At 45.6% G+C, this 27715-nt stretch overlaps 1 protein-coding gene across 1 annotated transcript; it reads left to right on the top strand.

Moving 5' to 3' along the window:
* The first annotated feature begins 510 nt into the window (after positions 1–510).
* Positions 511–27283, top strand: LOC130112470 (rho GDP-dissociation inhibitor 1-like). The gene is made up of 6 exons (XM_056279824.1): positions 511–604; positions 9861–10049; positions 17897–17980; positions 22272–22348; positions 23665–23728; positions 25182–27283. The coding sequence occupies exons 2-6, from the start codon at positions 9863–9865 to the stop codon at positions 25379–25381; spliced, it is 612 nt and encodes a 203-aa protein (XP_056135799.1). The 5' UTR covers positions 511–604; positions 9861–9862; the 3' UTR covers positions 25382–27283.
* The last annotated feature ends 432 nt before the right edge of the window (positions 27284–27715 follow it).

Here is a 27715-nt window from a genome sequence, read left to right on the forward strand (position 1 = left end):
TAAGAGCTTTCAGTTGCAACTTAGATATAGTTAACAAAACAGAATTCTTGTGCAGTAACTTTCAGATATATGTAACAAAACAGAATATGTATTCAGTAACTTTCAGATATATGTAACAAAACAGAATATGTATTCAGTAACTTTCAGATATATGTAACAACAGAATTTTTATGCAGTAACTTTTAACAATGCAAACGGGAGCGAGCTCTCTTATTAAAATACAACAAATTACACTTGTGAAACAGATGTAATTAGAGAGAAAAAAGTCCTGTTACCCTTTATAGTTTAGGTAGATAAAGGTCTCGGTCACATTTGAGTAAAATAATCCTATTTCTATAAATGTCATAGGATCTTTTTTAAAAAAAAAAAAGATAATTTATTTTCACGGACCCCTTGCAATCACACCACGGACCGCTAGGGGTCCGCGGACCCCCGGTTGAGAAACACGGAGCCCCCGGGGGGGGGGGGAGCGGCAGCGACGCGCACGGTTTCCCGGAAGCTGGTTGCGCGGGCGGCGCCGCCTTGTGTTCGCCATACTTGGAACGGCGCAGAGCTCCGCAAGCGCTCACCGGCACCTGAGGACCAGCCCCCCGCATTCACCGAGGTAAGGCGCCCGCGTTTTGTCCGAGAAAAGAGCGCCGGTTTCTAGAAACGGGAGGGGGGCGGCTAATTTCGCCTCAGCGTATGACTCGTTGCCGGGCGACCTTTTAATCTGACTCCCAAACGTGAACGTTGCCGAGGCTAACGCTCTGTAGCGGTGTCGGGTTAGCTTGGCTGGCTTGTTAGCCCGTTAGCTGCGCTTTGTCCCAGTCCCACCCTATGAATAATATAAACGGAGCAAATAAGCGCCGGCCGGCTCTTTTGTTAAGGCAAAGCTGCCGTCAAACTCGTTTTCGTAAGGAAACTTTATTTATTCATCTTTTGTGTGTGTGTGTGTGTGCTGATAGTCTGCTACCGATAGCCGCATTTGTCCCGACTGGAGCAGCGTCTCCATAAAGCCCTTCTGCCTGGACGGGCTCTTTAATGCTAGCCGCCCCACGGTTTAGCCTCCTAGCCCGACTTTGGGCTCCCAAGACGTCCGACATGTCACAGGCTTCAGGTTTCAGGTTCTCTTCGTAACAAGCTTGGCTTGTTTGACTGGCTGACCAGCAGTCAAGGTTGAGGAAGAAGGAAAAAAAAAATCTAAATGGGCGATGGCGTCCTGGTAAGGTCCATAAATAACCCATTCTTAAGGGCCGAAAGTGCCCCCCGCGCCCCCCCCTATAGATTTAGTTGGTTAAGCCGCTGCCTGCCATTTCATTTGGGCAAAGCTTGACATCTGTCTTCCAGTGGATCAGATATAGGACACCGCTGCACAACAACACCGTGAGGGGCCGCCTTTGAAAACAGCGACGACTTTTGATTCCCCCCCCCCTGCACTTAACCTTAAATCTGAATTAGGGGTTTCTTGCTTCCTGCCTTTTTCAAGGGTGCAGCCTGCTTGTGTAAAAGCTACGCCCTCCCCCCCAAATTGGGTGGGGTGATCCTTTCACACTTTGTGGCCTTGGAACACGTGTATGTCTTGCATGGTATAACAGAACGCATAACTCTTGCGTGAACAAGGCAAACCAGCGCTTCACTGTGTGCGTCTTAGGCGGAATCCTTTGGGGAAAAAAAGCATTGTACGCGTATGCGATTAGGAACTGAGGGCAATCTGGTCCCCAAAACGAGAATCAGAAGGCAGATTTGTGATGCATCATGTCTAAATATGAAATATTGCTGCTGCAGTCCTTGCAAGTAAACGTGAATAAAGTTTCCGTAAACAAATAAGCGAAACTGCTCATGTTCAGTCACTGTGCATGTGTGTGTGTGTGTATGTGTGGGTGGGTGGGTTTCAATGCCAGTGGTTACATAATACATTCACTGTAACCCCCCCCCCCCAGACACACACACACAAACACTCACTCACTCACTCCATTGCCTCTTACACTCATAAATAAGCTTAATCTAGAATGTACTATTTCTTGCTCTTGTGACTTAACTGATTTAGTCCTGTGAAACAGAGAACATTTTGGATCAAAAGACTGTCAGTCTTGGCCTCAGTTTGAACTGTTTTGTAACATCCATTGTGATCCTATTAAATTAAGTCAAGTTAGGTAAAGTAATGACGCTCCCCTAAAGTACCAGGCCTCATTTGTTAAAAAAAAAACTTTAACCCTCCCCTAAGAATTTGTATCTGTAACAACATACCCTTTAGATTATGGCACAAATTAAGTTTATAAATCACTTGTATCATAAATTCCACGTTACTAACCCATTTTAATGGTGCACAGCATTTGTGAGGGAACATTTTACAAGCGTGGCCTCAGAACTCGAGACTCTTGTTAATTATTTCTTTGCCAAAATGTTCTAAGATGAAGTGTGTATGTGTGTGTGTGTGTGTGTGTGTGTGTGTGTGTGTGTGTGTGTGTGTGTGGTTGAGTAGTCCAAAAAAATAACGTGGCGCAGATATTTGGCCCTTGCTCAGGCACGTTTATGACTGCAGACCCACGTTCCATAGTCTGCAGGTCTGCAGTGCTCGTTGCCTACAGCTTGCAGGTATTCCTCTTGCAGCTGCTAGTTGGGGCAGGTCAAGAGAAAGAGACCCTTGTAAAAAAGTGTTTCTTAGAAGGGAGGAGGAACCCATCCTCTAGTAGGGCTGCACAAATATATGAAACATTATAATTCCTCTTCGTTTATATAGGTTTATACTCAGTTTTAAGAACCTTTCCTTAATTAGTTTAAGAACAATTTGATTTTACCTCTTTTTTTCCACCTCATCAAAGAATTGGTGTCAAAGCTACAGCAGAGTAAAAAAAAGAAGAAGCAGTATTGCCAACATCCTTATACACCATTAAACGCATGGCCTAACTCATAATACCCTAAAGCAAACTTGTTCACCTCCACAATTGACTGCTCACTCTGCATAAAGCAGTCAACCCCTTGTTATTTATGTGAACTCTGACAAAATGTGAAGTAAGGGCCTCGGGCCCAATCGTAGCCACAAGTCAGTTTAATGAGGTGTTGTACCGTCTTGGTCGTTCAGACATCTGTTAGTGTAACATAGGTTTTCTCTTAAGTCATACGGTGCCCTTTTTTCACATCAGCTGTATAGTTTTGCAATTAATTTGCTGTTGTGAAAGATCAGTTTTGTGACAAGTACAGTACATACATTAGTTCAAATCTCCCGTGCTACTCCATGCCCATTTTGATAGTGGTAGTTGCATTGGTGCTTGACCACCCCAAATCATAGCGACCCATTTGGAAACAGTCGCTGGTTCTGATATTTCAGCACCTTCCTCACCATCAAACAAAAAGTCATTCGTGAGCTTGGTCTGCCATGCCTTTTGCCATGCCTTTTGGCTGGTTGATGTATCAAATATTTAACTACATTCACAACGAATATGGTGATGATGTAAATGTGCGTTTTTTTTGTTTGTTTTAATATATGCAGCATTTGCTTTTCCTGATGACCGGCCCTATTGCAGTAGTCTCGTGACCCTCCTTGTCTCACAAGTATGAGAGAGCTGATAGAGTACAAGTCTTGCATGGCAAGACCTTTGTCTTGTCAAGCTTACTGAGGGTTTGCCAACAGGCTGCATAACAATAACAATAGGCTGAATAACAATGCAGTCCAGCCTATGAGTAAACCAGGAAGCAAGTTTTCACATTCATAGATTGTCTGCCAGGGATATTACTGGCACAAAAAGTTTCAGTAGAGTTTCAGAGGCATACAGAAGACTGCTCAGTAGAATTGGGCAATATATCAATATAATATCCGGTAACACTTTACATTAAGTGCATGTAATAAGTGTTAGTTGATAGGTAATAAGGTTATAAATAGTCTTATAAAATGCTTATTAACATTGTGTTAATAAGATTATAATAAGCATTCGTTAATTGGTAATAATTAATTTAATTTTGGGGGTCCTTAAATGCTATCTGCAAAGTTTTATGTAGATTGGATGTACAACCTAAGAGAAAGTAGGTTTTGCATATTTCGCAAGCACCACCTAGTGGCCAAAAATGTGTTTATGATGCAATTATTAACACGTGTATAATAATGTTAGTAAGCATTTTATAAGGACTTATATGGGCCTTATTACTTATTGACTACACTTATTACATGCACTTGATGTAAAGTGCTACCTAATATCCATATGATGATATGAGATTAGGTATCATCTGGGATTTTGGTTCTGGTAACATGATGATTTAAATGTTGTCATTCCCTGGTCTTAAAGGCTGCATTACAGTAAAGTGATAAAAGTTTTCAGACCTTATTCAACTGTTTTAGCTTCGTGAAATGACCAATGATTGTCTCTACCTGCTTGGTTATCAAAAACCCCATTACTAATGATCATTTCCCAACATTTTCTTGTGTGTAAATACCTTATGAAAGCAAGTCATCCACAAAATATCATCACATCATCTACATATATCGAGGTATTCAGTCAAAAATATAGTGATATTTGGTTCTGTCAATATCGCCCAGCCCTACTGCTCAGTATTATAGCTGCTAATGGAGTGTTGTATTACACTAACACACATACACACACATACACACACACACACACACACACACACACACACACACACACGAAAGTTGAATCAATTCATCTGGACACAAAGTGTAGTGGGAGAAATGTTTCTCACTCATCTAAGGGACTTCGTCAGTCTCAGCTGACTGAAGGTATCCCCAACCGTATAAACAGCACAGTTGCATAATGACTGAAACTGGCGTTCTAACACAGGTTTCATATGCAAATGCCGTGACCATTAATTAGAGCTACAAACAATGTGTACTATTCACAGAGGATTGGGGAATAGCTGTAATTACATCATTATAAGATTGTGACGAATCAGGGATGGTCCTTTCCTCTTCACATAGATGGCCTCTTTGACTCCCCGTTGAAATCAGTGTTCCTCCCTGTCAAGGATGTGCACATCCTCATCCTTGAAAGAGTGGCCACTGGCCTGTAGATGGGTGTAGACTGTGGAGTCCTGGCCTGACGCGTTAGCTCTTCTGTGTTGTGCCATCCTCTTGGCCAGGGTCCGGTTTCCCTGATGTACAAGTCACGGCAATCCTCTTGGCACTTAACAGCGCACACTATATTGCTGTTTGTGCTGGGGAACCCAATCCTTGGGGTGGACCAATTTCTGGTGCAGCGTGTTTTTGGGGTTTGAAAGCAACCGAGACGCGATGTCGTAAATTCTTTGCCCAGGAAGCACTCCAAAATGTGCAGTCAAATTTGAGAACAGTAATTATAAAAATTTTATTTGTAAACATTTTTAATGCAATTAAGCTAATATGTATTACAACAATGTGTTTACTTCCAAGTTTGCATATGTTTGCATTAAATGAAGGCTTTTTAGTCTAAATGATGCTTCAGATTGCAAGAAAAAGTCATTCTGATTGTCCATTTCAGAGGGAATGCATAAATATTGAGATATGTATTGTATCTCACCACACATTTTGAAAATATCAAGATATTGTGTTTTGGCCATATTGCCCAGCCCTAGCCTAGCCTGTTGCTTGGTAGTAACACAGTGTGCTTTTTCATCAAACTCATCACTACCAGCCTTGTTCTTCATTTGGCCGGTGTTGTGAAAATGTAAAATGCTGTGCGCCATATCGTTTTTCCTAGGAAATGTTCTAGCTGTTGGTAACCATTAAAATAAGCAACTACGGAAGTTTTCATAATTTAAATATTTGTTGATTTGCTATCATATTTTATACTTCAGTGATCGAAAGAATGACAGACATTTGTTTGAAATTTGACATTTGCCTAAATCTTCTGAGTAGTACCGTTTACTTGTGTAGGGCTTGGTTGACTAGTGTTAATACCACGTGGGAATACCACCTGGTATTCCCACGTGGTCCCCCATCCAAGTACTAAGTAACCAGACCTGACTCTGCTTAGCTTCTGAGATCGGATGAGATTGGGCATTATCAGGGTGGTATGGCTCCTGGTACTTGGACCGCTTCTGCTCATTTGCCTCTTAAAACCAGTCCTCCCAGGGAACAGTCAGCTCTATAAGGAGCACCTGCTTTGAAGAGGCTGATGATAGCACTACATCTGGCCTCAACAAAGTTGTCATAACGTGGTCCAAGAACCTGAGCTGCCCCCCCAAGTCGACTCGCAGCTCACAGTCTGGCGCAGAGGTGAGGAGATCAGCTGCTGATCTGGGCTTTGACTGAGGCTGCTCACCAGCCCTATCAAAGGCAATGTTCCTCTATCTGCGGGTATGCTTTTTGTTGGCCATGGCTTTGGAGATGGCCTCTGCAACTGTCTTGAGCGCCTGGTCGTGTTGCCAGCAGTATCGGCCCTCCCCCAGGGCTCTTGGGCAGTTGCTGAGGATGTGCTTAAGTGAACCTTTTCCAGGGCACAGAGGACATGATGGAGAATCAATCTTAGCCCAGAGATGGAGATTTGCTGGGCTAGGTAGAACATATACACGGCTTGTACCATGAACTTCATCCGCTGCGGTTCTGTCTGCCAGATATCTGTCCAGAATGTCTTCCTCTCCAGCACACCCTCCCACATTGTCCATGTTCCTTGCTGCCACATGCCCACCATTCTGCTGGTCCTTTCCTCCTCAACACCTTCCCGCACCTCCTCCAGGACTAGATGGCGTTTGTACTTGCCATAGGCCTTATTATAGCGAGGTTGTGGGATGGCTCCCAGCCCTGCCTGTCCACTTTACACCGTGCCCACCAAAGCCCTGTGCCTCAGCCGAGACTCGGCTATCTCCAGGTCTTCCTGGGCTCTCCACTTCCTGCCTGTCTGCACCATAAGGCCTGCTGATGCCACTCTAAAGTCATTGGTGTCCCAGTAGAGCAGTGCCTTTCTTGTCTGAGAAATGCTGAACTCCTCTTCAAGGCTGCTGATAGGGAGCTGGAGTTTGTTGTTCCTCCCATACAGTGCTGCCCTGCTAAGGCTGCGCAGCAGACCCAGCCATCTCTGGAGGTAGCTACTGATCTTCCTCTCCAAGGTCTCCACTGTCGACAGGGTTGCCTGGTACACCAGCAGAGGCCAGAGGACTCGAGGTAAGATGCCATGTTTGTAAATCCAATCCTTGAGCCTGCCAGGTAGGCCAGACTTTTCTACTGTAGTGAGCCAGTTCTCAGGCTCCTTGATGGTTGCTTGGATTGCTGCTGAGTCCCTGAGCCTTGCGTAGACTCTTGACTGGTTTCTTGGTGATGGATGGGATTGTAATGCCATTCAAAAAGAAATGAAGCTTTTCCACCACTTTTCCCTTCTTCAACACCATTGCTGTGGATTTGGCTGGTTTAAAACTCATCCTTGCCCAAGAGATGAGCCTCTTTAGGCCCTTGAGGATCCCCCTACCACCAGTCACCAATGACTGGTGGTAGGTGGATGACAGTGAGGTTGTCCATAAAGGCTCTGATGGGGGGGGGGGGCGTTGAACACCAGACCTGGATAGAGGGCCGCTGCACTCAATTTCAGCTGCCTTGACTGCTATATTCAGGCAAAGGTGAAGAGTGTAACTGAGATGGTACACCCAGTTATTATCCCCTTCTTGAGCTGGTGCCAGTCAGATGTTGTATTCCCCGAAGTGACTCTGAGCCTGAAGTTCCTGTAGTAATTCAGGATGAGGTCTTTGATGTTACTGGATACATGGTGTTGGTCCAGGGTAGTCTCAACCAGCTTGTGGGGTATTGTGCCATATGCGCTGACGAGGTCAAGCCAAAGCACAACTAGGTCATCCTTCCCTTCGTGCACCTCCCTGATCAGCTGGGTGACAATTCTCTATAAATTTATTTCTGATTTTTCCCTTTCTCTCCCAATTTAGTGGCCAATCGATCCCTATCTTAGTTCAAACACCCACCCTCGTACTGCATGCGTTCGCCAACTGCATCTCTCCGGCCGGCAGTCTCGAAGGAGATGCCTTGCCACTTTCGTGACAAGGCGAATCCAGGCCAAACCCCTGCTTTTTCCGACACACACAGAAACGCGTTCATTTGACGAACACAAGCCGACTGCCCCCCTCTCGAAGACAGCGTTGCCAATTATCGCTGCTTCATCGAGTCCGGCCATAGTCGGATCTAACGAGACCGAAGCACGAACCCCGGTCCCCAGTGGGCAACTGCATCGACACAAAGCCGATGCTTAGACCGCTACACCACCGCGGACTAGCTGGGTGACAATTCTGATGTGTTCTAGGCACCCTGGAACTCAAGGTGTGCCACTTTTCTATACTGAAGTGTCAATGTAGGCATTCTTACAGAGGAAGTCTATCATCCTTCTGGACAGGACACTGAAGATCTTCCCCTCCACACTGAGAAGCCAGATGGATCTGAACTGCTCCAGCTTGTTTGAGTTCCCTTCCTTTGGTATATGTGATTTGTAATGCAGCTGAAAAGCCATCAGTTGAACATTAATTTAGTCTCTTTACTCCCTCAGAATCAACTTTTTTGGCCAAATGTGCCTATGCACATGAGGAATTTGACTCCGATACACAGCAGCTTCTAGCACTTGCCAATTGTTCATACTTTTCCCAATCCCCTTTGCATCATTTCCTGGAGTGGTAAGGATAACTTCCATATTTTGCTTTTAACTTGATCCAAATGATCATGAGTAAACAATATATCATTAGGACTTGACATCATAATGTGCAATAGTCACATTGCAAAGGATGCACTGCATTGCAAAATTGGGCCCATCAGTCATGTTAGGTTAAAACAGAAAGTGAAATATTATATTGCAGGGTGTGCTTTTTTTGTGACTGATATTGTTTAGTCTTACTTATTGACTTCTTGGACAACTGCTTCATTTGCTCCTCTAAAATAACCATAATCATTACTAGGGTAATGAATTCTTTGCAAATGGAGCTTTGTATATATCTGGTGAAATTATGACTACTTTTTATTCTTTAATTGCAATACATATCAAAAATAATGTCAATGTTTTGTTTTTTTTCCCAATATTGTTCAACTCTTATATGATCTTAACTGGTAAACCAATTTTTTTTCCGATTGCTTGTTTCAAACGAGCCAGCATCCGATTCTTGAAATTAGGATGGGTAAAGTATAAAGCAGCGAGGTTATTGGAGAGAAATGACGTCAGAGACTACCGTTAAAATTGATATTTATTCCATTGAAAATATCCTATGTCTATTTGTCTCTGTGCTTTAGGATGGAGTTCCTAATTACCTGACCTCAATGTCTAGACCTGTACGGGGTCTGGGAGAAGAGCAGCAATGGGTCATATGTGACACAATGACCTCATTTATTGCTCATAGTCCTAGTGGTATTGATGCTGTTTCGGGGAAGTCAGCTGAGATGATATCACACAGAAGCCAGAGTTAGTCACTGTTGCTATCAGCAGCCTCACAAAAAGACCTGCATCCGCCTTTTTTAACTACACTACCGCACAGCCCGTACTGCACAGAGCACCACTCATATCGGGGTACCTGGATGTGACTCGGGACAGTCCGGACTCGTTACAATCAGCATTTCCTCTGGTGGCTTTTGTGTGGTGGTTATGTGCAGTTTGTCCAGTGATTTAAAGCCTTTTCTCTGAGAGGCAATTGCCTGGCAGGAATACAGGAAGAAAGGGCTTTGTATTGCTCTTTTGAGTATCCTAGCTTTGTCAATGCTCATTCTTTCAGTCTGTTTTCCCACTCTCCGTTCCTTTTTAAGACGCATTTTGTAGATGAAAGGGGGGAGAAGAGAAAAGATGAGCTTAACACGGTTTGGTTCCTCATGTATTCATCTCCTACCCCCTCATTTCTGTCATCCCTACTCCAACCCCCCCCCCCCCATTGCTTGGAATTCCACCTCCCTGTTTTTCTCCCCCTGCTCTCCTCTCCTTTAGACATGGCCGAGGACGACGTGACACCCGAGCAGCTAGCGGCTATCGCAGCCGAGAACGAGGAGCAGGAAGCTGTGAACTACAAACCACCGGCTCAGAAGACCCTGCAGGAGATCCACGAACTGGACAAGGAAGATGAGAGCCTACGCAAGTACAAGGAAGCCCTGCTTGGCTCTGGCACTGCTGAAGCTGGTAATTTGCGTGCGTGTGCGTGTGTGTGTGTGTGTGTGTGAGGGAATAAATTTAAAGGATGCCAAACAGTCGGTTTTCTCACTCCCACAAAAACCTTTGCTTAAAGAGTCAGTTCACCCATAGTCTCAGTGCAGTTTGGCTAGATTTGGAGTTGTCTATGGTAGGGGCAGTCTCCATTCACCCCAATACAGTTGAATTGAATTGAAATTTGTCCGTGGAGCTCGAAGTACCAAAAAAAAAAATTACATTTGGAAAAACTCAACAACAACGTCTCTTTCCAGAAGTAGTGACACAGTTAGTCAAGATAAACGTCAGACTTTGTTGTGAAAAGTTTCATTGAGAATTAATTTTTGCTGAAGAAAACCTGCCAAGTCTCTGCTCAGCTTCCGATGGCGTTTGTCTGCGTTTCTAGCAACAACACTATCAATCTCCGGTTTTTCTGGATGGGTGCAGGTTCGGCAGTTGTTCTGGATGGGTGCAGGTTCGGCAGCTCTGGGTCAGCTGCAGCAGCACCCACTACTTATATCTGGGCCTTCGCTGTCTCTGCATCCATATACTATAATTCTTTATCTGTGTACTTGGGTTAAAATAAGTAGGGTTTTGCAAATCAAGTTTTTAGTCCAAGTCCAACATTGCTTGTTTGTATAAATTTGTGTACAGCTAGCTAATATTTCTGAGGTCAGCAAGCAACACTAGCTCAGCCCAGCAGAACACTTTCTTTACATCTACTTCCTCTTTTTTTTTGGGAGTTTTACCCACTTTTTCTCCCCAATTGTATCCAGCCAATTACCCCACTCTTCCGAGCTATCCCGGTTGCTGTTCTACCCCTTCTGCTGATCCGGGGAGGGCTGCAGACTACCACACGCCTCCTCCGATACATGTGGAGTCGTCAGCCGCTTCTTTTCACATGACAGTGAGGAGTTTCACCTGGGGGATGTAGTGCATGGGAGGATCACGCTATTCCCCCCACTTTCCCCTCCCCCCCAAACAGGTGCCCCGACCGACCAGAGGAGGCTCCAGTGCAGCAACCAGGACACATACCCACATCCGGCTTCCCACCCGCAGACACGACCGGTTGTGCCTGTAGGGACGCCCAACCAAGCCGGAGGTAACACAGGGATTCGAATTGGCAATCCCTGTGTTGGTAGGCAACGGAATAGACCGCTACACCACCCGGACGAAAGTTTGCATCCACTTATAGTCCGTGGTGGCGTAGCGGTCTAAGCATCGGCTTGGTGTCGATGCAGTTGCCCACTGGGGACTGGGGTTTGCGCCCCGGTCTCGTCAGATCCGACTATGGCCGGACTCGATGAAGCAGCAATCATTGGCAACGCTGTCTTCGGGAGGAGGGCGGAGTCGGCTTGTGTTCGTCATGTGAATGCGTCTCTGTGTGTGTCGGAAAAACAGTGGTTCGGCTTGGATTCGCCTTGTCACGAAAGTGGGGAGGCGCTTTCCTTCGAGACTGCCGGCCGGAGAGATGCAGTTGGCGAACGCATGCAATACGAGGGTGGGTGTTTGAATTAAAATAGGGATCAATTGGCCACTAAATTGGGAGAAAAAAGGGAAAAATCAGAAATAAATTTAAAAAAAAAGAAGTTTGCATCCACTTCCTTGTAAAGAGTGTGCGTCTTGGCACAGCAAGCACTAGCACACCTCCTCTTTGACAGAATAGACAGTTGGCGTGTGTACTTCGGCAGAAAATAGTGCTCATAGTTCTAGAAAGAGACGTTGCTTTTGAGTTTTTCAAATGTAATTTTTTTGCACTTTGAGCTCCAGAGACCAATTTCTATTCAACTCCATTGTATTGGGGGAGACAGCTCTACTGTAAACAACTCCAAACCTTGTGAAACTGCACTGCAACTATCTGGATGGATGGCTACGTTGCACCAGGGGTAAGTGGAGAAATCATTAGTTTATATTTCATATCTTGGGTGAAATGACCCTTTAAATACAGATAGCAACAGCTGCTTTCAGCCTTGCAGGTTGTTCAAAATCCAGAGCATGCAGAGTATTTTGTTCCTGGGAAGTACTATGCATTAATGAGCAGGATCAAGTGATACTTTTTTTTGTTGTCGTTTCTGTGGTTTTTGTTTTTGTTTGTTTTTTTATTGCATGTGGTAGAAGTGCGGATAACATGAAAAGGTATTTGTTCCAATCAAATTATTTTAAAATACCACCATGAAAATCGAATCATTCAACCAGACTTACAGCCACAGTCCAAATGAGATCATGTGCTAAGAGGGATTTTTGCATCACAGCACCTGGATTTGGATCAGTGGTACAATGACTGGGAAGCTAAAAAAAGAGAGGAAAAAAAGCCATGGTTGAAGAAGAGGGAAAGTGACCTGGGTTTTGTGCCATAATACAACTGTCTCCAAAGACCCGAAGGAGCTTGGAAACGGGCCTCATCACAACTACAACTGTGATGATTCAGATTCAGACAACTTTTATTTATCCCAGATGGGCAATTCAGTTTTACAATCTACCCAGAGCATACACAAACTCACAGACAAGTGGTAGTCATCAGTATGTCAGAGACAACAGACAGAGCAATACATGGGCAAGAGATGCACACTGTCATCCTCATGTGGCCTTGCATGCAGACTCACACGAGGACCAGGCGAAGGGTAAAAATTCATATAAGTTAAAAGAATAAAATAATTAAATAAATAAGTAAAGCACTCTACATTGCACGTTACATTCCCCACCACAGTCAGTGAACATACATGCCCACAAGCCATGCAAGAGATAAACAACTGTTGTGGTTTAAAACAATATAAAGCATTTATTTAAAATGACTACTCTCATTGTTTAACAGCCTGATAGCAGAAGGAATGAATGAACTAGAATAGCGATTTGTTTTCCTAGGGGGCGCTTTATAGTTTTATGCACCAAAGCAATGCTTTATCTGTCATTTCATATATTTTCACACGGTGTGCTCAATTTCTCTGTAAGTTGTAATAGTATTCATTCAATTTGATGAAGTCAGTCTGGCATGATTCCCAATTGATATGTCATAGACTGTCAGAGGTGTGGCCTAGATTAGTGATTCCCAACTCGGTCCTCAAAGACCCCCTATCTTGCAGATTTTCATCGTAACCCTGCATAGGTAGCCCTGCTTGTACTTACTCAACCGATCATTTCACAGCACTTAATTATGCAAGGTTTGCAAAATCTGACATAATTCATTTGTGATTGGTTGAATAACTACAAACAGGTATCAGGGTTGCAAAGAAAATCTGCAGGATAGGGGGTCCTTGAGGACTGGGTTGGGAAACACTGGCCTAGATCATGACAGTAGAGGGGGCTATGTATGTTCAGCCTTTATTAATTCACCTTTTTCATACCACTTGCTTGTTGTTAAGTACCTGCTCGTTAGTATGCCAAGCCTTTGCTGAGGAACAAGGCTAGTTCCCCAAGAAAGATTGTCTAATTCATTAAGAGGCTGTCTCCACTACAGCAGAGCTGTTCTGATTTCAACTGTCCTGGTACTATAAAGACAGCAGCTTTTTAAACATTATAGTCTAAAGCCAGGATCACACTTAATTTGAAAGGGTTGTATTGCTGTGTGCAGAGTTCCACACAAGGGCCCTGTTCAGACTGCCAGCCCAAATCCGTTTTTTGGCATATCCAGATTGTATGTAGTGTAGGAATTGCAGGGAAGTAGAGACAGACAGTTTCTCTGACTGACTACACGAATGCGTGTGTCTTTTATTTTCTTTACACAAAACCAACAGCCCGAGCGACATGGCGCTCCACCAACCTATCTAGTCCTCGCTCCGCCCTCTCAACTCGAAAATCCTTTCATAAAGGGCCCGTGTCTACCAATTATGGTGAATTGTGCCCATATAGTCCGCTACATACATTCCCCCAGAATTCACAATTGTAAAAAAAAAAGAAAAAAATCAACGTGGAGGGGGGCAGATGGCCCGGCTGCGATGGTTTTGCTGAACAGGTGCAGAGGCTGGGTTGCCTACAGGAGGGGCCTTAAGGACCCTGCGGTGGCGTGGGGGTAGGGTGGGTGGTGGAGAAACCTTAGGGGCCTTGTTGGGGGGTAGGGGCAGGGTAGGAGGGCGCCCCTGCCGTGGGGGCTGGGAAGTCCAACAGGTTGGTCCAAGTCCAAGTGAGCCGGTTTGAGGCAGTCTACTGAAATGTGCTCTGGCTTGTTGCTGACTTGTTGTTGTTGACTTCCACGACAAAGTGCTTGTTTCCGGTCTCCAGTACGCGGAACGGCCTATCGTAGCGAGGTTGGAAGGGCTACCAATGTAGAAATTGCAGGAAAGTAGAGACGGACATTTCGCTGACTGACTACATGAACGCGCGTGTCTTTTATTTTCTTTATACAAAACCAACAGCTCGAGCAACATGGGGCTGCCCCAACCAATCTAGTCCTCGCTCCACCCTCTCAACCCAGAAACCCTTTCTTAAAAGGCCTTTGTCTCCCAATTATGGTGAATTGCCCATATAGTCCGCAACACTAGATTGATTTTAGAAAGTCTGGACAGCAAATAAACCGCATGAAATGTTATTTTTTTTGCAAATTGGATCCAAACCACATGTGGAGGTGGTTTGAAATGCAATTCCAATTGGATTTCTACAGATGCGTCTCACTTCGGACGCTCTTGTCACCCAGATCAGATTCAAACTGTCTTTTGCATCACTCACAACACAGCACAGAGCCTGCCAAACGTCCCCCAGAGCATTCTTTTTTTTATTTTTTTATCACTTTAGTTTTTATTGAAGTTTTTAGGTCAATACAAACATGGCATCCGTATTCAGAAGTAAACATTGAATTATCTACATTTACTTGCACACAAGCCCAACAGGGCAACTCAAAACAAACAAACAAAAAAACACACAAAAAAATGAACTACAAGAGCTTCCTGTGGGTCTAACTTTCCAGTCTTAAGTGTTGTCATGAATTATGTTGTCGCGTGTTTGCTCCTTAAACCATGTCCATTTCTTCCACTGGTCTTCCATCCGAGGTACTGTAAGTCTCAATCGATGAGTCAGTTTTTCCATTGTATGAATGTCCTCCACTATTTCCATCCATTGTCCTTGTGTGGGGGCGTCCACCTGGCACCATTTTCTTGTGATTGCCTTCTTAGGCCCAATCAGCAGTATCTTAACCAAACATCTATCACTTGGCCCTATATCGCCGTTTTTAAAATTACAGAAATAGAGGGTCATATAGCACTTAGGGAAGTCATATCCAAGTACCTTTTGTATTACATCATGAACCATCTCCCAAAACATCGCTAGCTTATTACATTTCCAAAATATATGCGAGTGGTCTACATCCTCTATTCCACATTTCCTCCAGCATGACAGTTTGGTGCTGGAGTATCTATTTTTGATTTTCCCCCGGAGCATTCTAAAATTGACAAGTCCATATCGTCATTAAAGGTCCCGAGGACTACATGTTCCCACCAGTCACTACTTTGCAGATCATGGCACCACACCTCTCGCTGCATGTTGAAGCCTGCCATGACTGCAGCATGGAACATCACAATGTACACTGATGAGCCAAAACATTTTGACCATTCACAGGTGAACCGGATAATGTTGATCATCTCCAAATAAGGGCACATGTCAAGGTCTGGGTAGATTAGATGGTAAGCGAGCAATGTGTTGGTTGCAGGAGTAAAGACCTGTGCAACTTTGACAAGGGCCACATTGTTATGGCCACACGACTGGGTCAGGGCATCTCTGAAATGGCAAGGCTTGTGGGGTGCTGCTGGTCAGCAGTGGTGAGTACCTACTGACAGTGGTCCGAGGAGGGACAAACCACAAACCGGCAACAGGGTGTTGGGCGCCCAAGGCTCATCGATGTGCGAGGGCAACGAAGGCTATCCCTTCTGGTCCAAACCGAGAGAAGGTCTACTGTAGCACAAGTCATGCAAAATATTAATGTTGGTTATGGGAGGAATGTGCTAAACACAGTGCATTGCACCGTGCTGCATATGGGGCTGCGTAGCCGCAGACCGGCCAGAATGCCCATGAGGACCACTGTCCACCATCAAAAGTGCCTACAATGGGCACGTGAGCATCAAAGCTGGACCTTGGAGCAGTGGAAGAAGGTCACCTGGTCCGACGGGTCCCGATTTCTTTTAGATTTATGTGGATGGCCGTGTATTTGTGTGCCATTTAACTCCGGAAGTGATGGCACCAAGATGCAGTGTGGGAAAATGACAAGCCAACGGAGGGAGTGTGATGCTCTGGGCATTGTTCTGCTGGGAAACTCAAGGTCCAGCCATTCATGTGGACGTCAGTTTGACACGTGCCACCTACCTAAACATCGTTGCAGACCAGGTACACTCCTTAATGGCAATGGTATTACCTGATGGCAGTGGCCTCTTTGAGCTGGATAATGCACCCTGCCACACCACACACATTGTTCGGGAATGGTTTGAGGAACATGATGAAGTGTTCAAGGTGTTGCCCTGGCCTCCAAATTCTCCAGATCTCAATCTGATTGAGCATCTGTGGGATGTGCTGGACCGACAAGTCCGATCCACATTGGCTCCACCTCACAATTTAGAGGACTTGAAGGATCTGCTGCTGATGTCTTTGGGCCAAATATCACTGGATACCTTCAGGGGTCTTGTAGAGTCCATGCCTCGGTGGGTTGGTGCTGTTTTGGCGGCACACAGAGGACCAACAACATAGTCGGGAGGTGGTCACAATGTTTTGGCTCATCGGTGTATACCAGCTTCCTCCGTCGCTGAGTTTGTCTGGTGTGACGGAAGAGTTCTGCACCACAACTTGACAGCAATTGTTTGGAGGGCGAGATGATCGATCTCCATTTCTCATGCTTCCAATTTGGTAAACTGCGTCACCAGCGTACGCAGTTACTCACGCCTACGTTGTTACCACAGCAACCCATGCAGATAGGTTGGTGATGTCTGGACACACAAATCCGATTGATCAGATCACTTGCAGATAACAGTGCAGACTGTCTGTCTATTAAGATATGGTTTGAGAAACAAATCCAATTTGCCTGCAGTCTAAACAAGACCAAGGACCTCTTAGGCTTAACTTGTTAAGATAAAACTGGGCATCAGGGTGGCGTGGCGGTCTATTCTGTTGCCTACCAACATGGAGAACGCCGGATCGAATCCCCATGTTACCTCTGGCTTGGTCGGGCATCCCAACAGACACAAATGGCCGTGTCCGCAGGTGGGAAGCCGTATGTGGGTATGTGTCCTGGTCGCTGCACTAGCGCCTCCTCTGGTCAGTTGGGGCGCCTGTTCGAGGTGGAGGGGGAACTGGGGGGAATAGCGTGATCCTCCCACGCACTACGTCCCCCTGGCAAAACTCCTTACTGTCAGTTGAAAAGAAGCGGCTGGCAACTCCATATGTATCAGAGCAGCAACCAAGACGGCTCGGAAGAGTGGGGTAATTGGCCAAAGACAATCGGGGAGAAAAAGAAGGAAAAAATTCCCCCCCCCAAAAAAAAAGTTTACACAAGCACAATTTTACTGATTTAAATTCAGTAGAACTTTCCTATGACTTAGAGATGGGACAGTTCCACTCCTGGAACTGGAATGGATACAAGTTTGTCATGTATATGAAAGAATTATGATGACTGACAGATGAGACATGCAGAATCAAAACATGAAGTTAACATTTGAAAGAGAAATCAGGATATTTACAAATAATGCAGTGAATTCCTTGCCACTTTATGAATCTACTTACACCAAGAAATATCAGTATTATTATTGGCCAATAGTAAGTGGTGAATTTTCAGTGTCTAAGAATGGACATACAAAAAAAGTATTGAGCCTTATCTAAAACTTTAAAGGGCCCACTGTATTGACCACCTTTCCCTCTGATCTTGTTCCCAGACCCCAGTGTTCCCAACGTCCAGGTGACCCGGCTGACTCTAGTCTGTGACAGCTCCCCCAATCCCCTCACCCTGGACCTACAAGGTGAGTCCCACTCTGAGCTGCCTTGAGGTGCTCAGTCTGGAAATATAGGGCGCTTACATGTATACAGACCAACAGTCTGCAGTCTTTCACCTTTCATACTCAAAAGCATACCAGTGCGTGCTACTACAACTTTTGGCTGCTCCTGTTAGGGGTCGCCACAGCGGATCATCCGTTTGCATGTCTTCCTGTCCTCCGCATCTCCCTCTTCCTCCCTCTTCTTGAAATACGTATATATTCACCACAGCCATTTCCATCCTTTTCACAAAATCCGCCACCATCTGCCCTTCCACATTCCTCTCCTTGACACCATACCTGCCGATCACCTCTTCATCACCTCTGTTCCCTTCACCAACATGCCCATTGAAATCCGTTCCAATCACCACTCTCTCCTCCCTGGGTATACTCTCCACCACTTCATCCAACTCACTCCAGAATTCTTCTTTCTCTTGCATCTCACACCCAACTTGCGGGGCATATGCGCTGATAATATTCATCATCACACCTTCGATTTCCAGCTTCATACTCATCACTCTGTCCGACACTCTCTTCACCTCCAACACACTCTTGACATACTCTTCCTTCAGAATTAACCCTACCCCATTTCTCCTCCCAGCCGCACCATGGTAGAAGAGTTTGAACCCACCTCACATGATTACCCCTACCCCATTACTCCTCCCACCCACACCATGGTAGAAGAGTTTGAGCCCACCTCAGATGTTCCCGGGCTTACTCCCCTTCCACCTGGTCTCCTGCACACACAGTATATCTACCTTCCTTCTCTCCATCATATCAGCCAGCTCTCTCCCTTAACTAGTCATAGTGCCAACATTCAAAGTTCCGATTCTTACCTCCACACTCCTACCCTTCCTCCTCTCCCGCTGCCTCTGGACATACCTTCCCCCTCTCCTTCTCCTTCACCCAACAGTAGCATAGTTTCCGCTGGCACCTTGCCTGGCCAACAGTACCGGTGACAGCTGTGTGTAACGCAGGCCTTGACCAATCCGGGACAATGGATGTAAATTAGTAGTATTGCTACAATCCGACATGTTTACATGTTAGTGTTCATTAATATGCACTGTCCCTATTCAAATAAACAAACAAATAAATAAGTATGGAAATCTGATTTATGATCTGCATATTTGATTTGGCAAAGGTTTTACTCCGTATGCCTTTCCTGACACATACCATTTCATACTACATCAATCAGTGCTTACTATACATCAAAAGACATGCATGTTAGGGTTAATACCTATACCCATGACCAAGGCAATGGAAAGAAGAACTGGAGTTGGTCCCCAGGCGCTGCAGCTGCCCTCTGCTCCTATAGAATAGGATAGGTTAAATGCAGAGAACAAATTTCATTGTAACCTGTACAATGACAAAAAGTGGCTTTCTTCTTCTTCTCTTCTTCTTTTCTTTCTGAAAACCTAAATTTGCTACAGTCCTTGCGAGCCATATTTTGTCTGACACCACGTTCCCTGTTAAGTGAAATTTATCCTGTGTGGATGTCTGTCAAGGTCCGCTTTTATGCCATCTTGTTCTGCACGGACCATAGCAGACATCCGTCTTCAGTATATTCTAGCTTATGCAATTGCCTATACACTGCTGAAACAGATGAAGTGCTGACCAAAATACATGCTTTTCATAGTCTGCTGAACTTTGATTAAAAAGGGCAGTGTGAAAAGAACTTATTTGGGCCACCACAGAGCCTTCCAGAACTACACTGTAAAAAAAGAATAGCATTACCACCCTTTGTTCCTCTTCGAGAGATACGAAACCATGGAGCTATTGTCTCTTCAGACTGGTTTTGTGCACTTTTTTTCTTTCTTGAAAAATCCAGATGTTACGAGGAACACAATGAATGGCATCTTGCACCATCTGCTTTTTTTTTTTGGTACAAATTTGACCCAGAAATATTGAATCTTCTCTTTCTCCTTATTCCAGACTTTTTAAAGGATGTGATTCGAAGATACATTCTAGGATGCACTGGGACATGTCATCAGTGATGTTTCCTGAGGTCCTCGGGTGTTTCAGGTCTTTCAACATCATACACCCTCGCTCAGGCGACCCATCCAGAGTTGATCAGGCCCTGGCTTGTGTCCCAGCAGCATTGAAACAAGGATCACTCCTTCTGATCCAAAGCCATCTGGAGGCCCTCTCTGCAGCCTCCATGGAAGTCTTGATGGCTTTCCTTTTTGCAGCCCCAGTGATGCCAAGTAGAGTGTAGACCTTGCACAGTGAGTGGCCAGCAAAGCCTCTACACCCCACTTCAGTGGGCTCACAACACGCCTTCCAGACTCTCCTCTGGCACTGATTTTGATTTTGAGATATTTTTTTGATCCCCGTAGGGAAATTACATTCTGCATTTAACCCATCCTAGCTTTGTAGCTAGGAGCAGTGGACGCCGCTGTACAGCACCCAGGGACCAACTCCAGTTCATTGTGCCATGCCTCGGTCAAGGGCACAGACAGGAGTACTAACCCTAACATGCATGTCTTTTTGATGGGAGAAAACCCACCTCAGACACGGGGAGAAAATGCAAACTCCACACAGAGAATGACCTGGGATGACCCCCAAGGTTGGACAACCCCTGGGTTCGAACCCAGGACCTTCTTGCTGTGAGGCGACAGCGCTAACCACTGCACCACCGTGCCGCAAATATAAGCTTACAGCACCCGGTGTTCCCATGCGGTCTCCCATCCAAGTACTAACCAGACCTGACCCTGCTTAGCTTCTGAGATTGGACATTATGGCTTATGGCCATACCACCCTGATCCACCAGCTCCTGGTACTTGGACCGCTTCTGCTCATTTGCCTCTTCCATCCGGTCCTCTCAGGGAACTGTCTTCTCTATAAGGAGCACCTGTTTTGAAAAGGCTGATGATAGCACTACATCTGGCCTCAACAAAGTTGTCATAACGTGGTCCAGGAACCTGGGCTGCTCCCCCAAGTCGACTCGCAGCTCACAGTCTGGCACAGAGGTGAGGAGACCGACTGGCTGTGACTGAGGCTGCTCACTAGCCCTATCAAAGGCAACGTTCCTCTGTCTGTGGGCTTGCTTGTTGTTGGCCAAGGTTTTGCAGATGGCCTGTGCGACTGTCTTGAGGACCTGGTCAAGTTGCCAGTGGTATTGGCCCTCCTCCAGGGCTGATGGGCAGTTGCTGAAGATGTACTCGAGTGAACCTTTTCCAGGGCACAGCGGATAGATATGTTGGAGAATCAAATCTTGCCCCGCAGATGGAAATTTGCTGGGCTAGGTAGAACATCCTTGTACCATGAACTTCATCCGCTGCAGTTGTGCCTGCCATTTATCTGCCCAGGATGTCTTCTCTCTAGCGCATCCTCCCACTTTTTCCATGCTCCCTGCTGCCACATACCCACCATTCTGTTGGTCCTTTCCTCCTCGACACCTGCCCGCACCTCCTCAAGGACTAGATGGTGTTTGTCCTTGCCATAGGTCTTATCAAAGCAAGGTTGTGGGATGGCTCCAAGCCCTGCCCATCCAGTTGCCATCATGCCCACCAAAACCGTGTCTCAACCGAGACTGCTATCTCCAGGCCTTCCTGGGCTTTCCACTTCCTGCCTGTCAAATAAAGTTAACAGCCCAAAAAAAAACTTAAGGGCAATTGACTGCCCCTCTTAGAGTGTAGTATGACTTCACAGCAATTGTCAGAATTTGCTTTGGTCACAGAGGGAACAACAGACCCATGTTTGGTTTCAACAACAGTTTGTAGAACTCCCTAGCCAGTGAGATAGGAAAAATACCTACAAATCAAATTTAACAAGCAAAGACATGTCATCCAAAATCAGGCCAGGCCAAAAAGCATAAGGCAGTTCATTCAGCACTTTTAATTATCTACTAAATCATCACCAAAACTAGAGCGTTGAATAACTTCCAGAAAGTTGTAAAAGTTAAAAGCAGGGATGACGCAGACACACACTGCTGACTCATTCAGACAGATCTGGGTAAAGAAATCAGCGCAGCTATAAGAAGCTCCCTTCATATTGAATTAAAACGGCCCTGTAGTCCCACTACTCGTCGGGTGTTTGAACCCGAGGAGCAGCTGACCACAATGAAACACGCTACGACCCAGTGCTCAAATCAAGATCCTGTTCTTTAAGGTGTCTCCATGTTATTGCCTTAATGGAAGAAGTGACATGAGACTGAAATAGAAATTGACGAGCAGATCCTTTTCTAATGTGTGTTATGTGCTTGTGTGCCCACCTCTCAACTGTGTTTGTTTGAATTTGTGTTTCGCTTGTTTATTTATTTCCCGCTGGTTTCTAACAGGAGACCTCGAGGCCTTTAAGAAGCAGTCGTTCATCCTCAAGGAGGGAGTGGAATACAGAATAAAGATCAGCTTTAAGGTGAGAGCCTTTTACAGCTGTATGCAGGGGAAGAAGCTGATCAAATACCAAGCCTACATGGTCTAACAAATCTGGGAGCTAGGTAGAGTCTTTCTTTCCCCTCTCGGGTTTAATAATGGAATAATTGTTGTTTCACTGTGTACAGTAGTCAGAATAGATCCAGCCTGTCATGGTTAAAATCTCAATCAAATGTTTGATAACAGTTATTTTTTTCATTCTCAATACTAATTTCACAGTAACTGGTGGGATTTACTACATAACGAGGTAGAGACGACCTCTAGATACTTGTTTGCATGATTATTGACCTCCCTGACACTAACTGAAATGTCCCTCTTACTCTCCACCTGTCAGGTGCTCGGTGCAGGTTAAAACAATCTCAAAACCAGTAGTCCACATCTGACAGAGTTACAGATTTCACCGTTTGTGAGGTTAGAAGTCATTAGGTGTTCGCCTCAGTAGGTTTGGTGTAGTGTTGGTGAGTCGTTTTGATCGGTCTTGAGAACAGGTGTAAAGCTGGGTGGTTCCGTGATGCCCCGTGTCACCACTGAGCGAGGAAACGTCAATCTAATTCAATCAGACATTTGATACACTTGATGAACCGCTGTGACGTTCTTGCTCCCGCCCACTTTTGTCTGTTCTCGAAAACTGCAGCTTGATTCTTAGATGTCCGTGCTTTATCTAGAAGTCTGCAAGAAATAGTCATATTAGATCTGTGTTAGCGGCGCAGTGGTTAGCGCAGTCGCCTCACAGCAAGAAGGTCCTGGGTTCGAGCCCCGGGGTAGTCCAACCTTGGGGGGTCGTCCCGGGTCGTCCTGTGTGGAGTTTGCATGTTCTCCCTGTGTCTGTGTGGGTTTCCTCCCACAGTCCAAAGACATGTAGGTCAGGTGAATTGGCCGTACTAAATTGTCCCTAGGTGTGTGTGTGTGTGAGAGATGGCCTGTCCAGGGTGTCTCCCCGCCTGCCGCCCAATGACTGCTAGCATGGGCTCCAGCATCCCCACGACCCTGAGAGCAGGATAAGCGGTTCAGATGATGGATGGAGGTCTGTGTTAGGAGCAAGGCTCGGCGCTTTCCGTTTTTACCGATTTTCACCGAAAAATACCCAGATTTTTTAAAAGGAGCAGATCGGTTTAAACTGATTTTCACCCGGATTTTATGTTTCCGCGGATCCAAAAGTTGTTCCTGTTCGTGTGAGGTTATGTAACAGTGTCCTTTTGTAGCGAAATTCGGCATGCTGGGTGGCTTTGAGAAATAAAAACCGAAAACGCTGAGCCTTGGTTATGAGCAGTGTCTATAACGGTGATTGTGTTTCCTCAGGTGAACAAGGAGATTGTTTCGGGCCTCAAGTATGTGCAGCAGACCTTCAGGAAAGGAGTGAGAAGTGAGTTAACCATTTTCTGTACCACCCAATGTCTTCTGAATTTTTGTTGAGCTCTGGTAATAGTGCATAGACACAAACAGCGCTAACTCATGTCACACTAAAGATTACACTTAACACAGCTGGCCAGCCAACCAGATGGCTAAGAATAGATTTCTTCTTTTTTTTTTTTTTGGCGTGCATTTTTCTCCCCAATCGTACTTGGCCAAATTACCCCACTCTTCCGAGCCGTCCCGATCTCTGCCCCACCCCCTCTGCCGATCCGGGGAGGGCTCCTCCGATACACGTGGAGTTGTCGGCCGCTCCTTTTCACCTGACAGTGAGGAGTTTCGCCAGGGGGACGTAGTGCGTGGGAGGTTCATGCTATTCCCTCCAGCCCCCCCTGAACAGGCACCCTGACCAACCAGAGGAGGCACTAGTGCAGCGATCAACATATATCCATATCTGGCTTCCCACCCGCAGACATGGCCAATTGTATCTGTAGGGACGCCCAACCAAGCCGGAGGTCTAAGAATAGATTTCAACCATTTTCTGCTATTGCCGTCAATCCAGAAGTCTGAGCCTTCTACCTTGTTTTATTTCCCCCCCCCCACACTTTTATTGTTCAGCAATTAAGTTTAGACATCCAATGAGTTTTAATTGGTGTTATGACCACGTAGAAAGAAGAAAAAAATACCATGATGCAACAATCTATATTAGGAAGAACAAAAGTGCCTAAAAATATCTAAAAAAAATAAATAAAAAAAATCAAGACAAGATATGGGATATATTATGAGCGCCCTTCTTGTCTCACTTGTTCAAATTGGTCGGTAGATTTTTCCTAAACCACTTCAATTCTATACCTTACTGCAAAAAGTAAACTAACTCTAAATTGAAAACTTTTCTATTCTTCCCCGAACTTTGATGCCTAGCTTCTCCTACACCATTTAAACAGGAGACTTGGCGTACGAGCAGGAGGATCTCTTACGGAAAATAATTTGTGGGATCCGTCTGAATGTCCTGTCATACACACAGCTTCTGCAGGACCTGTCGTGTCTCATGTAATGTTGCTATGCATGGAAGGTTTTAGTGTTAACTGTGAGCACACGAATGATAAGTTTTCCAACCAGCATCACTGTTTTCATCCCCCTGTGATCGAACATCCCTGATTTAGTTCAGGTTGATTTGAGCAGAATAAAACAGAGGGGTTGTTTTTTATAGTGATAAGTCCCTAAACACAGAAGAGGTCTAAATTCCTTATTTGTCCAGGGGATATAAAACATCCAAACCAATGAACAGAAAAATAAGTAGGATTTGATTAGAAAATTGGCATGGTAGCTAGAAAGAACAGAAAACAGCAGTACAAGTATTAGCTGTGCTGTAAGTGCATCTAAATTCCAGATAACTGAAAAAAACATGCTACGTTAATACCAATGCATTGATTTTTTTTTTTCTTATTTGATTCGTTTTGCTGCAGTTGACAAAACGGACTACATGGTCGGCAGCTACGGCCCACGACCCAACGAGTATGACTTCCTGACCTCGCTGGAGGAGGCGCCCAAAGGCATGCTGGCCCGCGGCACCTACAACATCAAGTCTAAGTTCACCGACGACGACAAGCACGACCACCTCTCCTGGGAGTGGAACCTTAACATCAAGAAAGACTGGAAAGACTAAAAGAGGCCTTCTGGGGGAAGAAACTAAACCCCGTGCTCTCTCTACCCCATCCACGCACCCCAAGCCCTGATTCATTCTTTGTTCAATTTGTGTGCATTCCATCCGCATGCCTTAGTTCCCGCCTTGCTGTCTTCTTTCCCCGCCCCTTCCAAACCTCTGTCTGCATCAGTAGCAGCAGCAGTAGTAGCAGCAGCCACCCCCCCCCCCCCGTCCGTCCATCACTCCTCTTCCTCCATTGTCATTGCTTCCACAAGAGAAACCCTGATCAGTCACAATTTGCCAATCCTACACAATCTCTAACTCCCCCTTGAGCTATGCCTGTTGTAGCACCTTCCTCCTCTGCACCCAAGCCTTCTTTTTTTTACTTTGATTTTGCTGCTTGAAGAGATTAACCCCACCTTCCACCCCCCCCAAAATGGTGTCTTCCTCTCTCAGTAAGAAGTACATGTGGAAAAAGCAACTGTACAATCAATTTTTGTTCGCCTTTTTTATATAATTGTATCAATGGTTGTGTAACGTGACTGTATTTCACATGACTGTTAATAGTAGCCGGCTTCTGTGGTCACCGCAGACCCCACCGCATCTGTTTGCTGCCCCTCCCCCCGCCATAGCACCCCTTAGCTTGCCTACTTGCTTGCTGTCTTTTGATATTTTTACCAATACCTGCCTTGTTGAACAATTCAGAGCTGCTCGATGGCACCTTCCTCCCCTCCCTAAATGTGCTCACCCACTTCTCTTAGATCGGGGACCGGGGCCAACTGAACTGAAGTGAAAAAGTAAGTTATACAGGCAGAGATATCCGTTCCCCAGCATAATTCACCAAGTTCTAGTTTATTCCAGTTCAGCTATAGGGGAATGAAGAACTTCGCAGTAGTTTGCATGCCTTGCGAGTCTGAAGCGGCGCTTACTAAACCGGTAGTCTGTATATCAAGGGCTTGTTCTCGCTACCAACCAGTAACCATTCTGAGCCCTCTTGGGAGTGGATGCCCCGCTTATACAGGTTACTCACATGCTGCTGCGTGCACACACTCACTGGCCCCCCAGCAAACACCTCTTGCGCAACGCAAGGGACAACAGAATGTCAGAAATTAGGACACGCCACTTCAACAAGCTTTACCGGAGGTTCCTCTCTGCTGAGCCCAGCCAGCCATCCAAATCACTACTGGTGAATCTGGGCACTCCTGTGTACCTTTTTCGCCATGAGGCCTTTGAAGCTGACCATGGTCAAGTGAGAAAGGGGGAGGGATTGGGGGGGGGGCTATGAATATTAACATTTTGTCTGTTTTTTGCCTTAATTTCCGTCATTCCCAAGGTCAAGATTCCCTGAAAAAAAATACTCCGTCACACTAACCACATTGCAACTCCGTAGCCTGCTGTCAGAAGACAAGTCAGCGGTGTTGAGTAGAAACACTGGTATCATAGAAACTTGGAGTAGATAAGCCAGGCACCGTCTGCTGCTGGAGACCTCGGCGATGTCTGGTCTTATTGGGAAACAGGAGCTGATGGCATGGAGGGCAACAAGAGAGCCGTGGTCAGCTCTGCCTTTACCCAATGACCCCCCCCCCCCCGCCCCCCTTCCAAAAAAAGACGTGATGTATTGTAAGTGAAAGAGCAGTTTGCCTTGAGCAAATGTTAGAACTGCGTGTTAATGAGGGGTTTTAAATTGATCTGCCAAGTGAAACTAAAATCGTGTACTGTACCAGAACATATGGATGTAAAACATCTTTTCTTTTTCTTTTTTTTTTCTTTTTTTTTTTTGTTCCTGATATTGAAAATTATGTGACACTGTTCCATACATTCCTTCACATTGTACAGTTTCTATGAAAACGCTGGCATGCTGGTGGGGTTGTATATTTGATCATTTGTGATTGCTCTTCTCGGTCAATAAAGGTTTTGCTCAACTTGGCCTGTAAAGTATCATTCGTTTTGTGATTCGTTAACACGAGCTCTTCCTCTTTCCCAGACCAGGGTGACCCCCCCCCCCCCGTGACCACACATTCGTCTCTAAGAATCAATTTATGGGAGGTGTCCAGGTGGTGTGGTGGTCTATTCTGGTTCAAATCCCCGAGTTACCTCCGGCTTGGTCGGCACAATCGGCCGTGTCTGCGGGCGGGAAGCCAGATGTGGGTACACGCCCTGGCCGCTGCACTATCGCCTCCTCTGGTCGCTCGGGGGGACTAGGGGGGAATAGCCGTGATCCTCCCATGCGCTACGCCCCTCGCCATCGGGTGAAAAGAAGCGGCTGGCGACTCCACATGTATCTGAGGAGGCATGTGGATCAGCAGAGGGGGTGGGGCAGCGACTGGGACGGCTCGGAAGAGTGGGGCAATTGGC

This window comes from Lampris incognitus, chromosome 5 (genome assembly GCF_029633865.1).
Source record: "Lampris incognitus isolate fLamInc1 chromosome 5, fLamInc1.hap2, whole genome shotgun sequence".
Classification (NCBI taxonomy): Eukaryota; Metazoa; Chordata; class Actinopteri; order Lampriformes; family Lampridae; genus Lampris; species Lampris incognitus.